This window comes from Lontra canadensis, unplaced genomic scaffold (genome assembly GCF_010015895.1).
Source record: "Lontra canadensis isolate GAN:19392208 unplaced genomic scaffold, GSC_riverotter_1.0 scaffold124, whole genome shotgun sequence".
Classification (NCBI taxonomy): domain Eukaryota; kingdom Metazoa; phylum Chordata; class Mammalia; order Carnivora; family Mustelidae; genus Lontra; species Lontra canadensis.
In genome coordinates, this window is record NW_022631118.1 from 818,445 (window position 1) to 838,950 (window position 20,506).

The 20,506-nt window shown below is 37.8% G+C and overlaps 1 protein-coding gene across 11 annotated transcripts in view; it reads left to right on the plus strand.

Annotated features, from left to right (window-relative positions):
* SETD5 (SET domain containing 5) overlaps positions 1-20,506 on the plus strand; it is an 81,477-nt gene that overhangs the window by 47,358 nt on the left and 13,613 nt on the right. For all 11 annotated transcript variants that reach the window (XM_032841570.1, XM_032841568.1, XM_032841569.1 and 8 more), the window contains 10 exons: positions 449-691; positions 1,288-1,436; positions 1,831-1,948; positions 2,687-2,796; positions 3,710-3,959; positions 4,318-4,401; positions 5,795-6,052; positions 6,906-7,226; positions 7,636-7,878; positions 13,133-13,262. In XM_032841570.1, the coding sequence (XP_032697461.1) occupies positions 449-691; positions 1,288-1,436; positions 1,831-1,948; positions 2,687-2,796; positions 3,710-3,959; positions 4,318-4,401; positions 5,795-6,052; positions 6,906-7,226; positions 7,636-7,878; positions 13,133-13,262 (1,906 nt within the window). The remainder of the gene's footprint in view (positions 1-448; positions 692-1,287; positions 1,437-1,830; positions 1,949-2,686; positions 2,797-3,709; positions 3,960-4,317; positions 4,402-5,794; positions 6,053-6,905; positions 7,227-7,635; positions 7,879-13,132; positions 13,263-20,506) is intronic.

A 20,506-nucleotide genomic window follows, 5' to 3' on the forward strand; every position in this document is an offset into this window, starting at 1 on the left:
AAGTCACAAAAAATTCTGGAGAGTAGTGAAATAATGGTACACAGATACTCTAAGTATTGAAATTTAAACTAATCTTTTGAGGTTTATCTCTTGCTTATTTTTATCAAGATTTTCTTATGAGCTTGATGTCATTCTTCTGATAAGAACAAAATTTCTGTAATTTAAAAATGGTCATAAATTCACAGTGATGTGATAGGGACTATCATCCAGATTAATTTCTCACTTTGTTAATGAGGAAACGAAGCTTGTCTAAGAAGTTGTGCAAGGCCTTGCATCTCATTGGTAATGAAACCATGATTAGAAGCCAGATCCCCTGACTCCCAAGCCATTACTCTTTTATGCCATACCAACTGCCAAGTGAAAATAAATTTTCTCTGAAATTCATCCTGTTTTCCCCCCATTTTTATGCATGGATTTTCCTAACCTACATGACCTTTGTTCTCTACAGAATTCTCCTTCTGAAGCACAGAATTTAGATGAGAATACAACTGAGGGATGGGAAAATCGGATAAGACTATGGACTGATCAGTATGAAGAAGCTTTCACTAATCAGTACAGTGCAGATGTACAGAACGCCCTTGAACAACATCTACATTCTAGCAAGGAATTTGTGGGCAAACCTGCTATTTTAGACACTATTAATAAGACTGAATTGGCCTGTAATAATACAGTTATTGGTTCCCAAATGCAGGTAAGGATCAAAGGGTGAAAGACTCCCTATAAGTAGTTGAGACTTTTCTGAACCCAAGAAGAAGGCATATAATGGGATTATCATTTCTTTCAAATAAATGAACCCCTTAGAATAACAAATTAGCCAGCTCTTGAGCATCTTTAATTAAAAGCAAGTTGTAGTGACTGGAAACTGTCTGGATACATATTTGTAAAGTATTAATTAAAAATGGGTAAAATAGGATAAGAAATTTTATACAGCTTAAGTAGGAATTTTCAAGATTAATAGAAAGCTAAGCTTGTTCTTTATCATTCTTGCAGTAGATGTAGAGCTACTAAAATCTTAATCATATCTTTTTCTATGATATTTTTTTGTCTTTTGTGAGGGACCAGGTTACTGTTCTGTTAGGTGGAGCTTTGTCTCCTAGAAACTTTGATCATTCAGAAATTTCTTAGTTTAAAAAAAACAAACAAGCAAAAAACTTCATTTTTGAGCTAAACAGCATACAAATAAACCCTAAAGATATATTGGTGCCTTTTCCTCAATTAGGAAATACTTGAAGTGTCTGCTGTGCTGCTGTAGCTGTTGTCTAATGTTAATTCTCTGGTTTTACATAGCTACAGCTGGGAAGAGTCACTCGTGTTCAAAAGCACCGGAAGATCCTGAGGGCTGCAAGAGACTTGGCTCTGGACACGCTTATAATAGAGTATCGAGGGAAAGTCATGTTACGACAGCAATTTGAGGTCAATGGGCATTTCTTCAAAAAGTAAGAACATCATTCACAGAGCAGTGAGGGCTGAAGTGGGCCTGGCAGAGTGGTATGGCTGTATAAAAACCATCCTGGTTGATAGAATGCTCTTGGGGAAAATATTAGAGCTCATATAAGCTCACACCTGTCTGCTATTTGTAGAAAAGTGCAAATAAATCTGCAAATTGTTTAATGTATAAAGTGGTAATGACTCCTTTCCAAGCCAAGCATTCCTTGCTTTGTGCTTATTCTTTAATCAAAAGCAGACAAACATGTGATGTTTTTCAAGTTCAGGCATTGCAAAGGACTGCTGCCTCTTCTGTCAGCATATGCTTCATATTTGAGGTGAAGTCATGGGGTGGCCCTTTTTATTTGTGTTGAGAATTACAGGAATTTCAATTATATCCCTTAGACCATACCCCTTTGTGCTCTTCTACTCAAAATTCAATGGTGTAGAGATGTGTGTGGATGCACGTACTTTCGGTAATGATGCTCGGTTCATCAGAAGATCATGTACACCAAATGCAGAGGTAAGATTTCTGTAGCAACTTCTCTTTGAATGGAACCATCAAAGGACAAGTCAGCTGAAGAGGCAGTCTGAAAACTTCACCCAGATTAAATTAAGGTCTGTAGATAATAATTACGATCTTTTATCATAAGAGACCCCCAAAAAAGTAATGATGCTTTTATTCTCACTGGATGGGGGCAAGGAATGGGTTTCCTTAGCAAAGGAAGAAATGGGAAAAAGCAAATTTAGTATTTGCTAAGGAGAAAGAGCTAGACTGGATAAGAAATTGAGGTCATATTAAAGAAATTACTGTATGATAGAAGATGTCATTAGGCCAAACTAAGCTGTGTGGTTGCACTTTTTTAGATTTTAGGTAATAATGTTTTAGATTTAGATTCTAGACATTTCTAGAATTCATTACTCAGTGCATAATCAGCACAGCTACATCAAATGCAGCAAGAAAATCCACAGAGCTTTTAACAGGCTAAGGAATTCTCTGATGCAACTGAAAACAGCTTTAAAGTGTAGAGATCTTACCCCAATTTCTAATATCTCAAGGTTTCTCCATTTATTTCAAGAAGTATCATAAATTTTCAAACAGTTAATGTGTAATAGTTTCATGTGAAATGATGGAGTTACGTAAGTAAGACTACTATAACTTATGTGGAGAAAAATTATTTTGTCAAAAGGTTTTTTTCTGTCTTATGGAAAGTTCTTGGTCTTTATGGTAAATCATCAACTGTAAGCCATGTTCACACAGGTGCGACACATGATTGCAGATGGGATGATTCACCTGTGTATCTATGCGGTGTCTGCCATCACCAAAGATGCTGAGGTCACCATAGCATTTGACTATGAGTACAGTAACTGGTAAGACCTACAAAATCTTTCCTACATGAATGGTCTTGTTGTACATATTAGGCTCTTCTGTTGGTCTGTTTTTGTTCCTTGTCATTTCCTTTTTTTAACCTAAGCTTTTCTCATGTAATACATTTTTGGTCTATAAATTGTGTAGGGAAAGACAGACTTAGGGCAGCTTTTTCTAGAGATTCAAATACATAGTATGTCATTGCTCACCGGTCTCCTAACCAAAGGTATTTTGTCTTCATAGCTCTATAGAAAAACAGTAAAAAGGGTAGGAATGAGACACCTAGAAATTGCAGTAGCATCTGTTGTTTTGCACACAGTGCTATTCCAGGGACCATACAGAATGAAAATTTTAAAATTTGCCCCATCCATTCAAACCATGTAAATCTATCTGAATGTGACAAGGCAGAAAAGCAGAAATGGCAAGTTACAGATAAATACGTGATAGACTTTATAAAATGGATGCTTTTTCTCCCTTGGTCCTCTCAGGCCAAAAAGGTTATATGGTAAATCGATGTTCAGCCCAGGTAGGAGAAGAAAAGGAATCAAGAATAGTACGGAATCAGTAGTTCAAAAGTGAGGAGAAGGTGGAGGTAGATGCAGGGGAAGTATAGCCTTTGCAGCCCCTATTACTGATTCACTGCCCACTAAGTATCATAAAGGTATTAAGGGAGAACTGAACTTTGTGAGGGTTTCTTTCTTTTCCACTGACCATATGTAGGGGAAGAGTTAGGGTTATATAGGAAAACACTGAATATTGAAAAATATTCACAGGACTCTAATGTGTCTGTTTAACTTATTCCAAGATAATACTAGAGGAAATCACTATACTGTTACTCCAAGAAAATGAATGGACAGTATGACTGATTTTGCAAGGCTGCTGACACGGTCACTTTCGGTTGTTTCTTTGGAGCAGTAATTATAAAGTGGACTGTGCGTGTCACAAGGGGAACCGGAATTGCCCTATACAGAAAAGGAATCCCAATGCTGCAGAACCACCACTCCCACCTCCTCCAAGCTTACCCACCATCGGAGCAGAAACAAGACGCAGGAAAGCACGACGGAAAGAGCTAGAGATGGAGCAGCAGAATGAGGCTCCAGAAGAGGATAACAGTCAGCAACCAGAACAAGTTCCTGAAAAAGCAGTTGTGTCCAGTGACCATGAGGTAATCTTTCCCTCATCAGAGAATGTTGCTGTGGTTCTCATTCTCTGCAAATAAAGAGGATCCTGGTTGCCACATGTTGTTATATGTAGGGAGTCTATGATAACATTTAATGCCTTTCATATCAAGGTGGGGGTGACATTATTCATTGTCTTTCCTTTTTTTTTTTTTTTTTAAATAATGTCAAGAACATTCTCTCAACTGCTTTCCACGTTTCAGTTCAGAGAATAGTGCTTATCATCTGCATTTACTCACATGAATAACACTAGAGGTTGTTTCTAGAGAGTTTTAGCTACTAAGAAAAAACAGACTGCTTTTTCTTAGAGCCTGAGTACAGCTGAATATCACCTCTGTTTTAAAGGAAATAGACAATCCAGAAGAAAAAGCAGACGAGGAGAAAGAAGAGGTTACAGATGACCAGGAGAACCCAGCTCATAGCAGAAGGGTGGGTACCTTCTAACATCCTTTGGTTTCTGCTACCTATGGCTTACAAACCCCTTCTCTTCTGAGTTTGTATCTGCTCATTCTTTAACAAAATACTATACCATCACCTGCACAAGACAATTGGGGCTTTTTTTTTTTAATAAAGGAGATTTTATTTATTATTTATTATTTATTTACTTTTTATCACACACACATACAGTAGTTATCTAGTGACTTATCTAATCTTTTTTTTTTTTTAAGATTTTATTTATTTATTTGACAGAAAGATCACAAGTAGGTAGAGAGGGGGCGGGGAAGCAGGCTCCCCACTGAGTAGAGAGCCTGATGTGGGGCTCAATCCCAGGACCCTGAAACCATGACCTGAGCCAAAGGCAGAGGCTTAACCCACTGAGCCACCCAGGCACCCTAATGATGGTCTTAAGAGGTTTCTTTTTTTTTTCCTTTTTAATGATTTTATTTATTTATTTGACAGACAGATAACAAGTAGGCAGAAAGGCAGGCGGGGGTCGGGGGGTGGGAAGCAGCTCTCCATGGATCAGAGAACCCGACGCAGGGCTTGATCGCAGGACCCTGGGATCATGACCTGAGCCAAAGGCAGAGGCTTTAACCCTCTGAGCCACCCAGGTGCCCCGGTCTTAAGAGATTTCTTACTAACAATCTAGTTTCCAAAGAACTGCCTGGTTGGAACAAAATACATGTGTTTGGGCTCCTTGTTCTGGACTTGTGTGAGTTTTGACATAAAAATAAAACTTTTGGTCACATGGATTCAGAAGTTCTACTCTTTTGCTGAAGTCAGCCATGTTTAGTTGTGGTCCTGAGAAGTGAAAGATCTACTTTGTTACTTTTGAATTCCAAAAATGAAGAGAAAAAAAAATATTTTTTTTTTTGAAAAATTGGCTTTGATGGTTTTTTCTTTTACATTAAAAACTTTCAAATTAATTGACCATTTTGAAAAGTTTAGATTTGACCTTGCCTTTTTCTACAGCTCTTTCCAACATTTAAAAAATGTTTGGGGGCAGGCTGGGTGGCTCTGTCAGTTAAGCTTCTGACTCTTGGCTTCAGCTTAGTTCATGGCCTCAGGGTCAAGAGATTGAGCCCCTCATTGGGCTCTGTGCTCACTGTAGAATCTGCTTAGGATTTTCTCTCTCTCCTTCTGTCCCTCCCCCACTTGAGCTGCTATCTCTCTCTCTCTGTCTCTCACTCTCTAAAACAAAATCTTTTTTTAAAAAACAAATGTTTTACTTTTAGTTTTTAACTTCTATTCTCTAAAATATATGTATCATTTTACTGGCAAATGTCTTTAAATGTGTATGAATTTCCATTAATAACATTTCTGAAAAAATACCCCATGTCCTATTGAAGCTTCCTTCTATGTTAATGGCATTTCTTTCTAGACCCGGGAAGATAGGAAGGTCGAAGCCATCATGCATGCTTTTGAAAACTTAGAGAAAAGAAAGAAGCGGCGGGATCAGCCCTTGGAACAAAGCAGCTCTGACGTAGAGATTACTACCACCACTTCAGAGTCGCTTGTGGGAGAAGAGGCAAAAACTGAAGCCCCTGAACCCGAAGTTAGCAACCCTGCTTCAAACATGGCCATCCCAAGCACCCCACAGAGTGTTGGAGTGAACACCCGGAGGTCTTCCCAAGCAGGGGTAAGAGATGAAAAGACTCCAGGCCTTAGACATCCTTGCTTTTGCAAATGTCAGTTATCTATCTTGTGGAATAGTCAAGAACAGCATTTTCAACTTCACCTTATAATGCAGTAAATAAAGCCATTTTCATCAGCTAATTTGTGGAATTCAGGGAGACAGAATTTGACAAGACACTTTTAGACTAGAATATAACTTCATACTATTTCTGCCAGATAAAACTGTGGTGAATTCGGGGCACCTGGGTGGCTCAGTGGGTTAAAGCCTCTGCCTTCGGCTCGGGTCATGATCCCAGGGTCCTGGCATCCAGCCCCGCTTCGGGCTCTCTGCTCAGCGGGGAGCCTGCTTCCCTTCCTCTCTCTCTGCCTGCCTATCTGTGATTTCTGTCTATCAAATAAGTAAATAAAACAAAACAAACAAAACTGTGGTGAATTCATAAAAGTCATTCCATATCTCTTTTGGCTTTTCTGTATAGCACAATTAGGCACCTGACCTTTCGTAGGATTCTCAGGATAAACTCATCTTTTCTTTCCTTACCCTGGCCATGAATTCACAGCCTAAGCAAAACCTCAGTACCTAGGAAAGAAATAAAGGAAAGAATTACCTTCCCTGCTAAGAACCCTAAAATAGGTAGCTACTTTGAGTTGACTTTTGACCTATTTTATAAATACTTACTAGTAAAGAAATAGATATCTGCCTATAGGCTCCTTGGCTGATGGTGTAAGTTTTTAAGGATTACATTTGAGATTAGTGTTTCTAAATACTAAATATTCAGAATGCTTAAAGTGAATAGAAGACTGGATGGAGTGTTTGCTGATAAGAAATTTCTGGTAAGCATTTAACTCTGCTCTTACAGGATGTTGCTACAGAAAAACCAGTCCCCAAGCCACCTCCAGCAAAGCCTTCTAGGCCCCGACCGAAGAGTCGAATTTCTCGGTACCGGACCAGTTCAGCCCAAAGACTAAAGCGTCAGAAGCAGGCCATTGCACAACAGGCAGAGTTGGCACAAGCTGCCTTGGAAGAAGGAGGAAATAATAGCTCTGTAACTCCTACTGAAGCTGGAAATATAGACAGTTCAGGAGAAAACAGGCAATTAATGGGGTCTGACCCAACTGTGGTATCAGTTACTGGATCCCATGTCAACCGTGCTGCACCTAAATACCCCAAAACCAAAAAGGTAAGTCACAAATACATCTTCATAAGTCTGGTCTGGCAAGGGCTGTCTTAGTATGGTGAGAAGACCTATAATCTCCAGAAAAAGGCAAATCACCTAAGTATTATTAGATTGAAAAGTTGTAGATAAAAAGCTTTGAGGCAGCAAGCTGAAACCATCCTACTACCTTTCTTTTGTTCCCTTAACTTTTAGGCAGAGCTTAAATTGCTGATAACTGGAATTATTGCTCCCTTAATGATCATGGAGAGGGTAAAGGAAGATATTTTTGCATTCTGAATGCCTAGTTCATACTTTCTGCAGCTGCTATATCTACCTCTGTCCTAGTTTCTAGCTGAGGTTTGTCTTTGAGCTACACTGCTGCTTCTGGCTTTTACATCTACAGCACCAACTAATGATCTCTTTTCTACCTTAGTATCTAGTTACAGAATGGTTGAATGACAAAGCAGAGAAGCAAGAATGCCCTGTTGAGTGCCCTTTACGTATCACCACGGACCCAACTGTACTGGCAACAACCCTGAACATGTTACCCGGTCTTATCCATTCCCCATTAATTTGCACCACCCCCAAACACTACATTCGCTTTGGCTCACCCTTTATCCCTGAGAGACGTCGAAGGCCCCTTCTGCCTGACGGCACCTTCAGCTCCTGTAAAAAGGTATGTCTGTGTTTATGTGGGTTTTTTGTTTTTTTTTGTTTTTGTTTTTGTTTTTTTAACCTAGGATGCCTCTAATTGTGGCATACCTAACATTTTCTAGATAGCCACTCTCTGCCCATGTGAGTTTATAATGAGTTAGTTTCAGCCATGAATAGTGATGCACCAAGAGTCAGTGGGACGAAAGCGGGATGTATACTACATTTTTGGTGCTCAGTTTGTGAGGATTCACTGTTGTCTTTTCCGAGAGCCCTTGAAGTACTGAGTTGAGAGCACACAGCAGTTGATGACTGGGTAGGGAGGGATGTTCTGTGAGTGCTCTTGTGGTATTGGTTAATATGTCCATTTGTGATTACCGTGTGAGATTGGGCCCCAGGTACTCTAGAGCACTATTGCGTAAGTAAAAAATGATTGAATTGTGATCCGAATTAATTTAATTACATTCTCATTTGAGTGAGAGTAGAGGAAAGGTCCTGTTACAATTGGCATATTTTCTGATACTTGATCAAATAACAAGTTGGACTGTTTATTCCCTAGTAAATACGGAACCTGCTCTAAAATTTTCTCTCTCTCTCTCTTTTTCTCTCTCTATCCCCCTCTCCCCACTGTCTCTCTAGTTACATATTGTTTTTGGATCTAGTGGCAGTAGTGTTTGTTGGTTGTTTTGGAATGCTCTTTTGGAATTCCCAGAAGCCCTGCATATTTTCCAAAGATGTCTCTTGGGAATAGATCACTTCCCTCAGACCTATAATGTCATTTTTATGTTTCTAGAAGTTTAGGACACCCTTTCATTTGGTCTTCCTTTGAGGTAGAGTCTGTTCCCTGGAACACCCTTTTCTCTTATCCTCAGATCTGGATTCAGGCTGCCTTCCTCAGTGTCTGCCATTGCCCTCCTCCACTGGCATCACGTACATGAGGATGCTGCATATAGATTATTTGATGTGATGAAGTCTCCAACTCCAGGCAGGTCTTCCCTGACTCCTCCAAACTTAAAGCTTTACTCTTTTCCCAAAGAGCAGAAATTATTTCTTGGGGGTGGGGGGTATGAAAGATGAGATAAAGTGGTGTGGGATATGGAGGGGAGGAGGGCAACAGGGTTCTGTGCACAAGGAAGGGCACTACCACTGAATGGGTAGCATACACTGAAGAAAGTCTTCCTAACTGCACATCTTATCTAAGTATTTGAGTCACTTAATGGTTTATTTGGGGGAAATTCCCAAGTAGAATAACCCCTAAGGAGAAATTTGACCATGAGATCTTTGCCAAAAGAGAGGCTTTGTAGATAACACAATCACATGAATAACTTGCAGGTGTCAAGAATAAAAACAATGACATCTTTCTTAAGAAAAAAATACAACTAGAAATTAGTGATATAGGAGGGTTGGGTCTCTGGGGATAAATTTTTATACCAAGTCACTTACCTTGGATCTCAGAGATCATCTGAGAAGGAAAAAAATTGTTTGCATTTGATGAGCATTATGATTAACCTTATTCTGTAATAATTAGAGAGTTAATTCTGGTATGGCTTGCAAAACTAATCTTCGTATTACATTTAGCTCAGTCCCTCATAAAGAGTAACAGCTCAAAATCTTAACTACATTTTTAGAGTGCTGTTGAACAATTAGAGAAGGTGCATATAATGGTCTTTAGTTTGGAGGAGCAAGTCAGGTGATGACTACATATATATGTGTATACACACACACACACACACACACATGCACATACATATATATAAGAGAAGTTCTTTCTTTTTGTTCTGTATTTGGCTGGACATAATACTAGACTTCTAAGGATATTAACTATTGAAGCATCTTATCAAGCCAGACAATAGGATCTCCTGTTTTGCTCCTTTGAGAAGGGTGGACAGTTATTTAGTACAGACTGATAATGAAGTCTGAATTGTAAGCAGTATGGAGTAGCCTCTTGAAATGCCACCTTAATCATTCTGAAGCCAGGTTATAATCTTTCTCTTCCTGTCTTGATTTTCTAGCTAGCACAGTCTTGTAAAAACCAAAAACATGTACAAATTTGATTTCAAATCTGATAGAAAATCCATTTTTTAGAACTCTTTTACCTCATATAATTTAGGACTTGTATCTATAGCTCATCTTTGTTATCTCCACTGGCAACAGATAAAAGTCCCATTTAACTCATGTCCATGTTTTGTTCTCCAGATGTGTCTGACCATCCTTAGTCTTGTTTTCTGCAGGCTCTGCTCAGGCACTTTTATCTCTGTATGTCATATTAGTCTTCAGGAAGAGTTCAGGATATGTATGCTGAATTATCTAGCAAGATTATCTCACTTAAATTTGGTCTTTAAAATTTTTATAAGTTTAGATCTGAATTAGTTTAAGTCACAGGCTTAATATCTGCTGTTAACATACAGATGATATTACAGAATAAAAATTTCACTCTTTATAGCACAAAATTAATGAAATTGGGTCTTTTTACCTAGAAATTGAACTCTGCTTTATTCTAGGTAGGGATGGAAAAGAGTTATTTTTTAGATCGGTTAGAAAGGATGCTTCCTTCAGTCCTAGTGTAGGACCTAAGAAGATCTGCATTATTCAACAAAATTGTTACAGTTTTCTGAAAATTTCTCAGAGAAGAATATGTTAGATGAGAAAAAACACCCTTGGGATTAGTTAGAGCAGTGTGTATTGCTGATAGGCATACTGTTTCTTATCTGATTAAAGGATGTAAAAGCCTCATAAATAAAAACTATGTAAAGTTGCATGTTGTATACTTGCATCCAGATTCTTAGGGTGTTTGACAGAACATTTTTGATGTCCCTGGAGTCTCTAAATTATAATGAATCAGAGTTCTTAAAAAGCACATTATGGCTTATCTTGTATTGGGTCTTCACTTACTTTAGAATGGAAACATTGATTTTATGAGTGGCCAGTAAGCCTTTCAGTAGTGTCCTTCTTTGTTCTCTCTAAATCTTCTCTAAGCTTCAACTTTGTAGGTATAATATATGTGGGTTAGAGGGGGATTGGTCTTCCAGATTTCTTAGAAAACCATCCTGACTGAAACTGAAATACTTAGCTTTGCATTGGTATTTTATTGTGTATACAGGAAGAGGTTATATAATCTGTGTATCTCTATACGCAGTTGAACAGGTCCTCACTGAATATGTGCACCTGGTGATAAGCTATGAGCTTTCTTCATTTGCATTCTCACTTAGCCTTCGTGACAACCCTGTGAAGTTGGGTTATTGGCCTTGATTTATAGGTCCAGAAACTTTGGCTGAGACGGATTGCCCAGAGTTAGGCAGCAGCCATATTTCAGTCCAGATCTTTGGACTCCAAAACCCAAATTACTTCTTTGCTCCTTCCCCTTGGTAATGAGACTTGTCAAAACATTTCTCTTACCTATCTCTGAGCTTCTGAAAGACCCTTATACAGAGTTTTGGAGGAGGAGTAAGTATCCTTTTGACCTAATAACTGTACCTAGAACTGAGGTGCTAAGGGTATCTAAAATTAATTTGTTTTTATGGAACTTGTTAGTTACAAGCAAATGTTCAAGTTCTTTTTTTTTTTTTTGTCGACTCTAAAATATTACATAGACATACAGAAGGGCCAGGAGGAATGGGTTTGCTCGTATTTGCTATGTTTGACCTTATAGCTAACCATAGCAGCATCTTACTCCTTAGAATGCCCCTGTCCTGGTTTTATTTTCCCTTTGTGTAGTCATCAGATCCAGAGTTTAAATTCTTTTATGCGTGCATCTACTTGACACTGGAAATTTAAGAAATTATCTACTCTTGGAGGAAAGCACAGTGACCCAAGTGAGTCCTGTCATCTGCTTTGAAAAGAAAAACTTGTATTTAAGGTATCTGTAACAAAGGATTTTTCACTCATTTTGTCCTCCTGGGCTTAGTTTTCCCCATCTATACAATGAGTGCTTTGGACAGGTGACTTCCAAGGTCTCTTCTAAGTTGTAAGGTGCTATGGTTCTGACAGTTCATCTTGATGTCAGTATTCCGTGTAAGCGAGTTCATTCATGGTCTTGTTTTGGCTTTTCTAAGATCTGGTCATTTCATAAAATGTTGATAACGATTCAACTGACTGTTGAGATCTCTTTTATATGCTTATTCATTCTTATTGCCTCGTGTTTACTGTTTTATTTTTGCTTTCATTTGGTAGACCACAAAGCCATTTATTTACACGATCTAAAATTTTTCATGGTGAAATTCTCCTTGCATTATTTCCCAAGTTTCTAAGAGAGTAAATCTATTTGCTCTCTTCAGTGAAGAGAATATTTACTTACCTGTAATACTTGTTCTCTAAAGGTGTGAAATTATAATCACCATTGCTCTTCCTATTTGGGGGAGGGTCTGATTCAGAAATTGATGTTTATCAAAATTCGATCTGTCTTATGTCAGGGCGGGAGAGCCACAGAGTGGTCAGCAACCTACAACTGTGTATCTTAAGAGAACACAATTACAGGTAAGAAATTTTCTCTCTTCCCCAGGATGAATAATCTTGTTATCCTAATCTTTGCAGACTCACTTTCTGACCTAAATATGTATCTCATCATTTTAGATTCTAGTATTCATTACAAAAAAATGTGACTGATTAGAGCGCTCTTTTTTACTTTTTCCCCTTTTTGATTTCTGCAAAACTTCATTTATTCTGATGATTTGCATTATTCTTGGCCTAATTTAACCGAAGTACTTAGTAGGGAGAAAAAACTCACAGGTTATTCCATCTGAGAGTAGATGTTTTGGAAGTATTTTGTACCTGTATTGAAGAGCGGTTTATTCTCATCCAGAGTCTTCCTGTGAATCTTTTCTATTATCTCTTCAGATGTCCCCAGCACAGGGTAGACAACTCTTAAGAGATCTTTTATCTTCCTTTTTAGGCACTTATTTATGTACTAGTTTTATCCTATATGATCAAGTCTCTCTCTCAAATGAAAGCTAAGATTTCTTAATCTCTTACAATTTACCCCGTTCTAAACAATATGAAAAGTTGAATAGTAATCATTTTTTACTGGTTTTGGTTTTTTGATGGGATCTCATTATGTATAGTCCAGATTTTCTCAATTTTGCCCCATAGAAGGAATTGATGGGGCAATATCCTAATATGCTGAAACGCAAGACAAAAAATACTTGACTGTGGAACTCAGTGAGTGTGTTGGAGTGCATCTCTCACCATTTGATATGTAATGGTCTGGTTAATGTATTTGAAATAGCTTTACTAAGTAGTTTTAAATGATTATTGATAATTCCCTGGTTCTTTTCACATTGTAGCGCTGGATAAAGCAAGCCTTGGAAGAAGGGATGACTCAAACATCATCTGTACCCCAAGAGACTAGAACTCAGCATCTATACCAAAGTAATGAGAATAGTAACTCTTCTAGTATCTGCAAAGACAATGCAGGTACGTATCTCAAACCTTCCTGAATACTTGAGCAATGATTATTTCAGGTCGACATAAAAAAAATTCAGTTTGAGTATTTGAACAGTTTGATTTAAAAAAAATTGTTATCTAAATAGTTACTTTACATCTGTCTTTACAGAGGAAGAGAGAGATCTCAAGTCAGGGAACAGTTTTCCCACGCCGACAAAGAAGGAACTAGACAGTGTACAGATAACAGCAGAAATGGTTAAAAAAAGGTTAGATACGTTTAAAGTAGTAAGTTTAGGAAATCTGTATCCATGTTTATAAGAGGAGAAATAAGCAAGAAAGATGTGGGGTGCTGTTGAGGAAACAATAAAGATTACACATGATTGAGTGGGGTGGGGCTTGGGTGAATGAAGTAAATGAGAAATCCTTAAAATGGTATTGTTTTCAAAAGGGCTTACACAATTAGTGCAAAATTTTTTAGGAGACATGGCTTTGAATCCAATATAAAGTCCCTGTGAGTTTTTAAATTAGAAGGTCCTAAAAAATTGTAAGAATTTGTAAAAGAATTATAAAATTTGTAATTTTAATTGAATTGCAATTGAGGGCACTGGTACATGAATTTGTGAGGCTACCTTATTTTGGCACCAGTCTTTTTACCAAAGTTTCTCCTGCCAATTTCAGCTTAATTGAAAAGCTCTCTGTGACTTCCATAAGTTTATCTCTAAATAAATTTTGTGAATATTATGTAATCAAAAAAATAAAATAGATGCTAAAGGTCACGTAAGATTACAGCTAACATGATGTAATATTTCAGATTTTCATTAAAAACTACTTCACTGTTTCTCTTCATTGCCTGTGACTAAATATGAACTTAAATAGATTTGTACTAATAATATCTGCTTTATATTAAAATTCTGTGTAATATTATATGTCGAAAAAAGTAAGCTGCTAAAAAATTTTTTTTCAAATTATTAACTTAGTTAATTCCTCTATCTCTAATTTGGATTATACCTTATAAATTTTCACGTGTATAACCCCAGGATAATAAAACCCCAGTGTGAACATCTGGAAGATAAATGATACTATTTATCTTATCTTTATCTTTATTCTTAAAGTATTTTACCCTTCTTCTACATCAAAGATTAGAGAGATTTACTCAAACTAGACAAATACAATGAAATGCTGATACCAGATTTCCATCAATATTAGCAATTTATTGGAAGCTTTTACAGTACAGTGAGAGTATAACTTAAATCTTCCATCTAATATACATAATTAGGCACACTTGCATTTGTGTTTTGTATTTGAGTTTGGGAAAGGAAGGTTGTATAACAGTTCATGTCCTGACTAGCAAAGACTCATAGGCAAAATGTCCTTGTTACTACATGCCTTAGTTGGAATGGAATTAGGACTATTAGTCACCAAGCTTTATTGAATTTTTGCTCTGGTCTCTAGCAGTGAGAAACATTCGAAGAACACACCTTGCCCTTAAGGAGCAACATAACCAAAAGGAAAATAATTTAATTAAACCAAGCAGTAGTCAAATGAATGATGGTATATTGCTGCAAGTTAGTTTAAATCCTGAGGGATTATTTTTATTTGCTAGTTATGTTTTTTCAAAAAGACCAAGGAGATGTTAATTAAGAAAGTGAAGTGGGGGTGCCTGGGTGGCTCAGTTGGTTAAGCACCCTACTCTTGATTTCACCTCAGGTCATGATTTCAGGGTTGTGGGACCAGGCCCTACATCAGGCTCTGTGCTGAATGTAGAGCCTGCTTAAGATCCTCCCTTCTCTCCACCCCCGACCCTGTTCCTCTCCCCACCCTACCCCTTCCTCCCTCTGGTAGAGGGGGAGGGTCAGAGAGAAAGGGAAGTGTTTTGGTAGAGTAGAAAGAATCCAGTGGACCTGAATTTGAAAACCAGCTCTACCCTTTACTAAGTACGTGATGTTAGGCAAGTTACTAAGCATCTCTGAGCCTCCTCTCTAAAATGGGAATGATAATACCTGTTTTATAGAGCTTATATGAGATTAGTGAGTTAAATAATGTATGTAAAGTGGTTAGAGTAGTATCAAACCCATAATAGGAATTATTACTAACATTATTCTACACAAAATACTCTCTTGTTGAGCATTTATGAAATGTTTACAGAAATTAGTCAGATACTAAGGTACATTAAAGATGCTAAGTTCCTAAAATCTAAATTTGATTAGGAATAAAAAATGAAATTACTCTTCAGGAAGGAGAGGGCATAATGTTCATTGTTTGTAAATGGTGTGGATATGTACCTAGTAAAGTCTAATCATCTGAAAATCTTAGATTTAATAAGAGTTCAGTAAAACCGGGGCACCTGGGTGGCTCGGTGGATTAAAGCCTCTGCCTTCGGCTCAGGTCATGATCCCGGGGTTCTGGGATCAAGCCCCAAATCAGGCTTTCTGCTCAACGGGAAGCCTGCTTCCTCCTCTCTCTCTGCCTGCCTCTCTGCCTGCTTGTGATCTCTCTCTCTCTCTCTCTGTCAAATAAATAAATAAATAAAATCTTAAAAAAGAAAAAGTTTAGTAAAACCACTGGATAGAAGGTACATATGCAAAAATTAATAACATTTGTGTACTAATAAAATGAATGAAGAAAATTTTTTCATTCCCAGACTTAACAAAACTAAGAAACTGCATGGGAATAACCATAGTGGAATGTGTGGAGTAAACCATTGCTGAGAAATATGTTTATAAAGTCTTGAAGATAAAGGCTATATTTCTTAATGAAAATTATAACTATAGTATCTCCCCCACCTTCCCCTCCTCCCATCCCCAGTTTAATATAGTTCCCATCGAAGTAGCTCATTATGGAAGTTGATTAAATGAAGTTTATCTAAATAAACATGAAGATAAAAAAAAGAAGAAAATAAAAAGGCAAAGAAGTGCCTTCCCTAGCAGTACAAAACTAGTTTCTAAGGGGCACCTGGGTGGCTCATCTGGTTAAGTACATGTCTCAATTTCAGCTTAGGTTATGGTCTCAGGATAGTGAGATCAAGCCCTACCTAGAGCTCTGAGCTGAACTTGGAGCCTGCTTAAGATTCCCGCTCGCTTGCCTTCTCTCTCAAAAAAACCCAAAACTAGTTTCTAATATGAAGCCGGAAGCTAATACTTAAATTAGAATAGTACTGGTGCCTGAGTGTATGTGCGTGTATGGGATAGAATAGCCAGAAATAGGTCTTAGGTAAATGAAATATTTGCTAAATTGTTCTGGAATTTTTACTTTACTTGAGGGATTAAAAAGAATTAGATCCTTGCCAAAACAAGTTCTAGACACATTGAAATTTTTTTTTTAAGTCAAACTTGAATAAAGTTTCTGTGTCTATATTGTCTAAATATCATATAGAGTTTAATAGAGGAGAAGTGTATTTTTTTTTAAAGATTTTATTTATTTATTCGACAGACAGGTCACAAGTAGGCAAAGAGTCCGGCAAAAAGTGAGGAGGAAGCAGGCTATCCGCTGAGCAGAGAGCCCGATGCGGGGCTCGATCCCAGGACCCTGGGATCATGACCTGAACCGAAGGCAGAGGCCCTAACCCACTGAGCTACCCAGGCGCCCCTAGAGGAGAAGTCTATTAAGAGAAAGGATTTGAAAAAAAAAAAAAAGAGAGAAAGGATTTGCAATAAAAATGGCAGGAGAATAATATTCCTACTACTAGCAATTTGCTAAGGATTAATATAATGTATTAAAAAGACTAATACTCTGGGTTGCTTGGCTGGCTCAATAGAGCATGTGACTCTTGATCTCGGAGTCATGAGTTCCAGCCCCGACACTGGAGTTAGAGATGACATAAAGAAATAAACTTAAAAAAAAAAAATACCACCTAACGTAGTTGTTCTACAGAAATAAATATGGACTAAAAAGTTTTGTACAAAGTACTAGTTGTCGAATTATTAATAACTGCAAAAATGTAGAGAATAAAAAGCAGGATTTCAAACACTAAAGGAGTGGTAAAATTTGTTTATTTGCTATGTGCACATACTTTTGGGTGCACATAGCATACCATATGCATGTATATACTATATACTATACAGTTTTATTAAAATTTTTCACCCTTTATTTTGTCAAACTAACCCACCAAAACAGCATCTTACTACCTTTTTTTTTTTAAGATTTTATTTATTTATTTGACAGAGATCACAAGTAGGCAGAGAGGAAGGCAGAGAGAGAGGGGGAACCAAGCTCCCTGCTGAGCAGAGAGCCCAATGCGGGGCTTGATCCCAGGACCCTGGGATCATGACCCGAGCCGAAGGCAGAGGCTTTAACCCACTGAGCCCCCCAGGCGCCCCAACATCTTACTACTTTTAAGTTAAATTTCAGTGATCTGAATCTTGAATCTGTAAGAATATCAAAATAAAAGTATATTATGATCAAATGAAATTTTTCCTATAAATATAAGGATGGTTTAGTATTTGAAAAATTATTCATATAATTAATTAGCAGGCCAAATGGAGGAGGGGGAGTAATAGTACAGTAAATATTAATTTAAGGATAAATCTAGTAAAATAAGATGCCTATAATAACCTTTTTTTTTTTTTTTTTAAGATTTAGAAAGAGGAGGAGCAGGAAGAGGAGCAGAGGGAGAGGGAGAGAGAACCTCAAGCAGACTCTGTGCTGAGTGTGGAGCCCTGTACAGGGCTTGAGCTCATGACTTGAGTGGAAACCAAAAGTTGGACACTTAGCCAACTGAGCCACCCAGGCCCCCCAGCTTAGATTTTTTTTTTTTTTACATCCTTCTGAAAAATAGTTGCCAGTTATGCTTAATGGTGAAAACTTTGTATTAAACCTTAAAATGCATTATCAAAAACACCAAAACTAAATTAATACTGTGTACTAAATTGTACTTCCATTAAAATTATAATAAATTTTTAAAATGTGTTATGAGGGGCGGTGGCTCAGTGGGTTAAGGCCTCTGCCTTCGGCTCAGGTCATGATCCCAGGGTCCTGGGATCGAGCCCCGCATCGGGCTCTCTGCTCGGCAGGGAGCCTGCTTCCCCTCCTCTCTCTCTGCCTGCCTCTCTGCCTACTTGTGATCTCTGCCTGTCAAATAAATAAATAAAATCTATAAAAAAAATGGGTTATCAGATTTTCCCCCTTTTATATTAATTAACAGTGTCTAGAATTATTAGACAATGTGAGTACCCCAAAAAAAACTGTGAGATAAAATTACAGGTAAAGAGGATGTGTGTGTTATCATTGTGTACAAATAATGTGCTTTATCTACCTAGAAAAGCCAAGTGAGTTTACTAAAACACTGGTAGCTAGATACAAAGATAAACATTTTCTTACATGTTAAAAATAACATGTAGAGGGGCACCTGGGTGGCTCAGTCGGTTAAGCACCCAGCTCTTGATTTCAGCTCAGGTCATGATCTTAGAGTCCTAGAGTCAAGCTCGGATGGAATCAAGCCCTCATTCAGGCTCTGCACTCAGCAGGGAGTCTGCTTGAGGATTCTCTCTCCCTCTTCCTCTGCCATTCCTTCAACTCACAATCATGTGTGCTCTCTCTCAAGTAACTATTAAAAAAAAAAAGTGCAGCTAATAACACAGAAATATGCGTAATAATACACAGAGATAACAAAAACTAGAAAACATGGGCGAGTGACCCTAATTAGAAATGTGACAAATCAAGGTGCCTGAGTGGTTCAGTTGGTCAGTCATCTGATTTTGGCTCAGGACACAGATCTCAGGGTCTTGGGATGGAGCCCCAAGTCTGGCTCCCTGCTCGACAGGGAGTCTGCTTGTCCCTCTGCCCCTCCCCTGCTCTCGCTTGCTTGCTCTCTCTCATAAATGAACAAAAGAAAGAAAGAAATATGACATATCTATATGAGGAGGTATAAATGAAGGCATGAGTAGCTGAAAGATTGTTACCAAGGTGCTGAGTGAGAATTCTTCAGTTACCCCTGAGTTTAATACAATACCAATCAAAATTCTGACTTTGGTGGGGAAAATACTGTCAGCATGGTGAATGATTTCAACAGTTCACTGACAGGAATAAGTATGCTAGAATAGCCAAAATATTTTGGAAGCTACAGTTGAATAAATGAAATTACCCAAGTTTTACTAAAACGAATGTCAATATTGATGCCACTTAGCAGTAAAACTGTACAAAACTAAACCCAGTTTGTGCAAGAATCTAATAGGATAAATGTCATATTTCAAATCAGTGGAAAAATTATAATTCTATAATTACAAAAGATTTTTGAAGAATTACTACCTTGTACTGAAGTATGTTTTGAGTTAAAGTATATTTGGACATAAAGGGAAAATGGGCCAGGTTTTTTGGGGTTTTTGTTTTGTTTGTTTTTGTTTTTGTTTTTTAAGATTTTTTTTATTTATTTATTTGGCAGAGATCACAATTAGGCAGAGAGGCAGGCAGAGAGAGAGAGAGAGAGAGAGAGGAGGAAGCAGGCTCCCCGCCGAGCAGAGAGCCCGATATGGGACTCGATCCTAGGACCGTGGAATCATGACCTGAGCCAAAGGCAGAGGCTTTAACCCACTGAGCCACCCAGGCGCCCCTTGTTTTATTTGTTTTTAAGATTTTATTTGTCAGAGAACACAAGCAGAGGGTGCTACAGGCAGAGGAAGAAGCAGGCTCTCTGCTGAGCAAGGAGCCCGATGCAGGACTTGATCCCCGGACCCCAGGATCTTGACCCTCTGAGCCCAAGGCAAATGGTTAACCATGTGGATGTTGCTAGATGCTTTTTACCATGTGTTTCTGAATGAAAATTGTAGGTTACTGAGCTGTGTTAGACAAGGGTCAGTAAGGCCATGTCAAGAAAAATGTCTAGATGAAAATGCACCAGGATATTAGGAGTACGTTAATCTGTAGGTTTCGTTTCAAGTTTTGTGTTTGTTTAAATATGTGGGTGTTTGTTTATACAGTTTTGCAGATTATTTGAGTATAAAGAAAAACGATATAAGACTTGAAAGAAATTTGAACGTATAGTGTTATAGGTAGGAAAAAGGCAAATGACCACTGGCCCATAAGCTTCCATCAGGGCTGATATCAGATTTATTTTGTTGAGTATTATACCATAATAAGAACTCAATAAATACGTTTTGTATGAATGACCTGTAAGTTGATTTGGAAGTGGTAGGGTTCATCTGTACATTCTAACTTTCCTAGAGTGAGCTTTATTACTTATCTAATTCCCTTTAGTATTTAGTGTTGGACCTGTCAGTGTAGCAGTGGGTTTTGTTTTGTTTTGTTGTTTTTTTAAGATTTACTCTCAGAGTACATTAAAA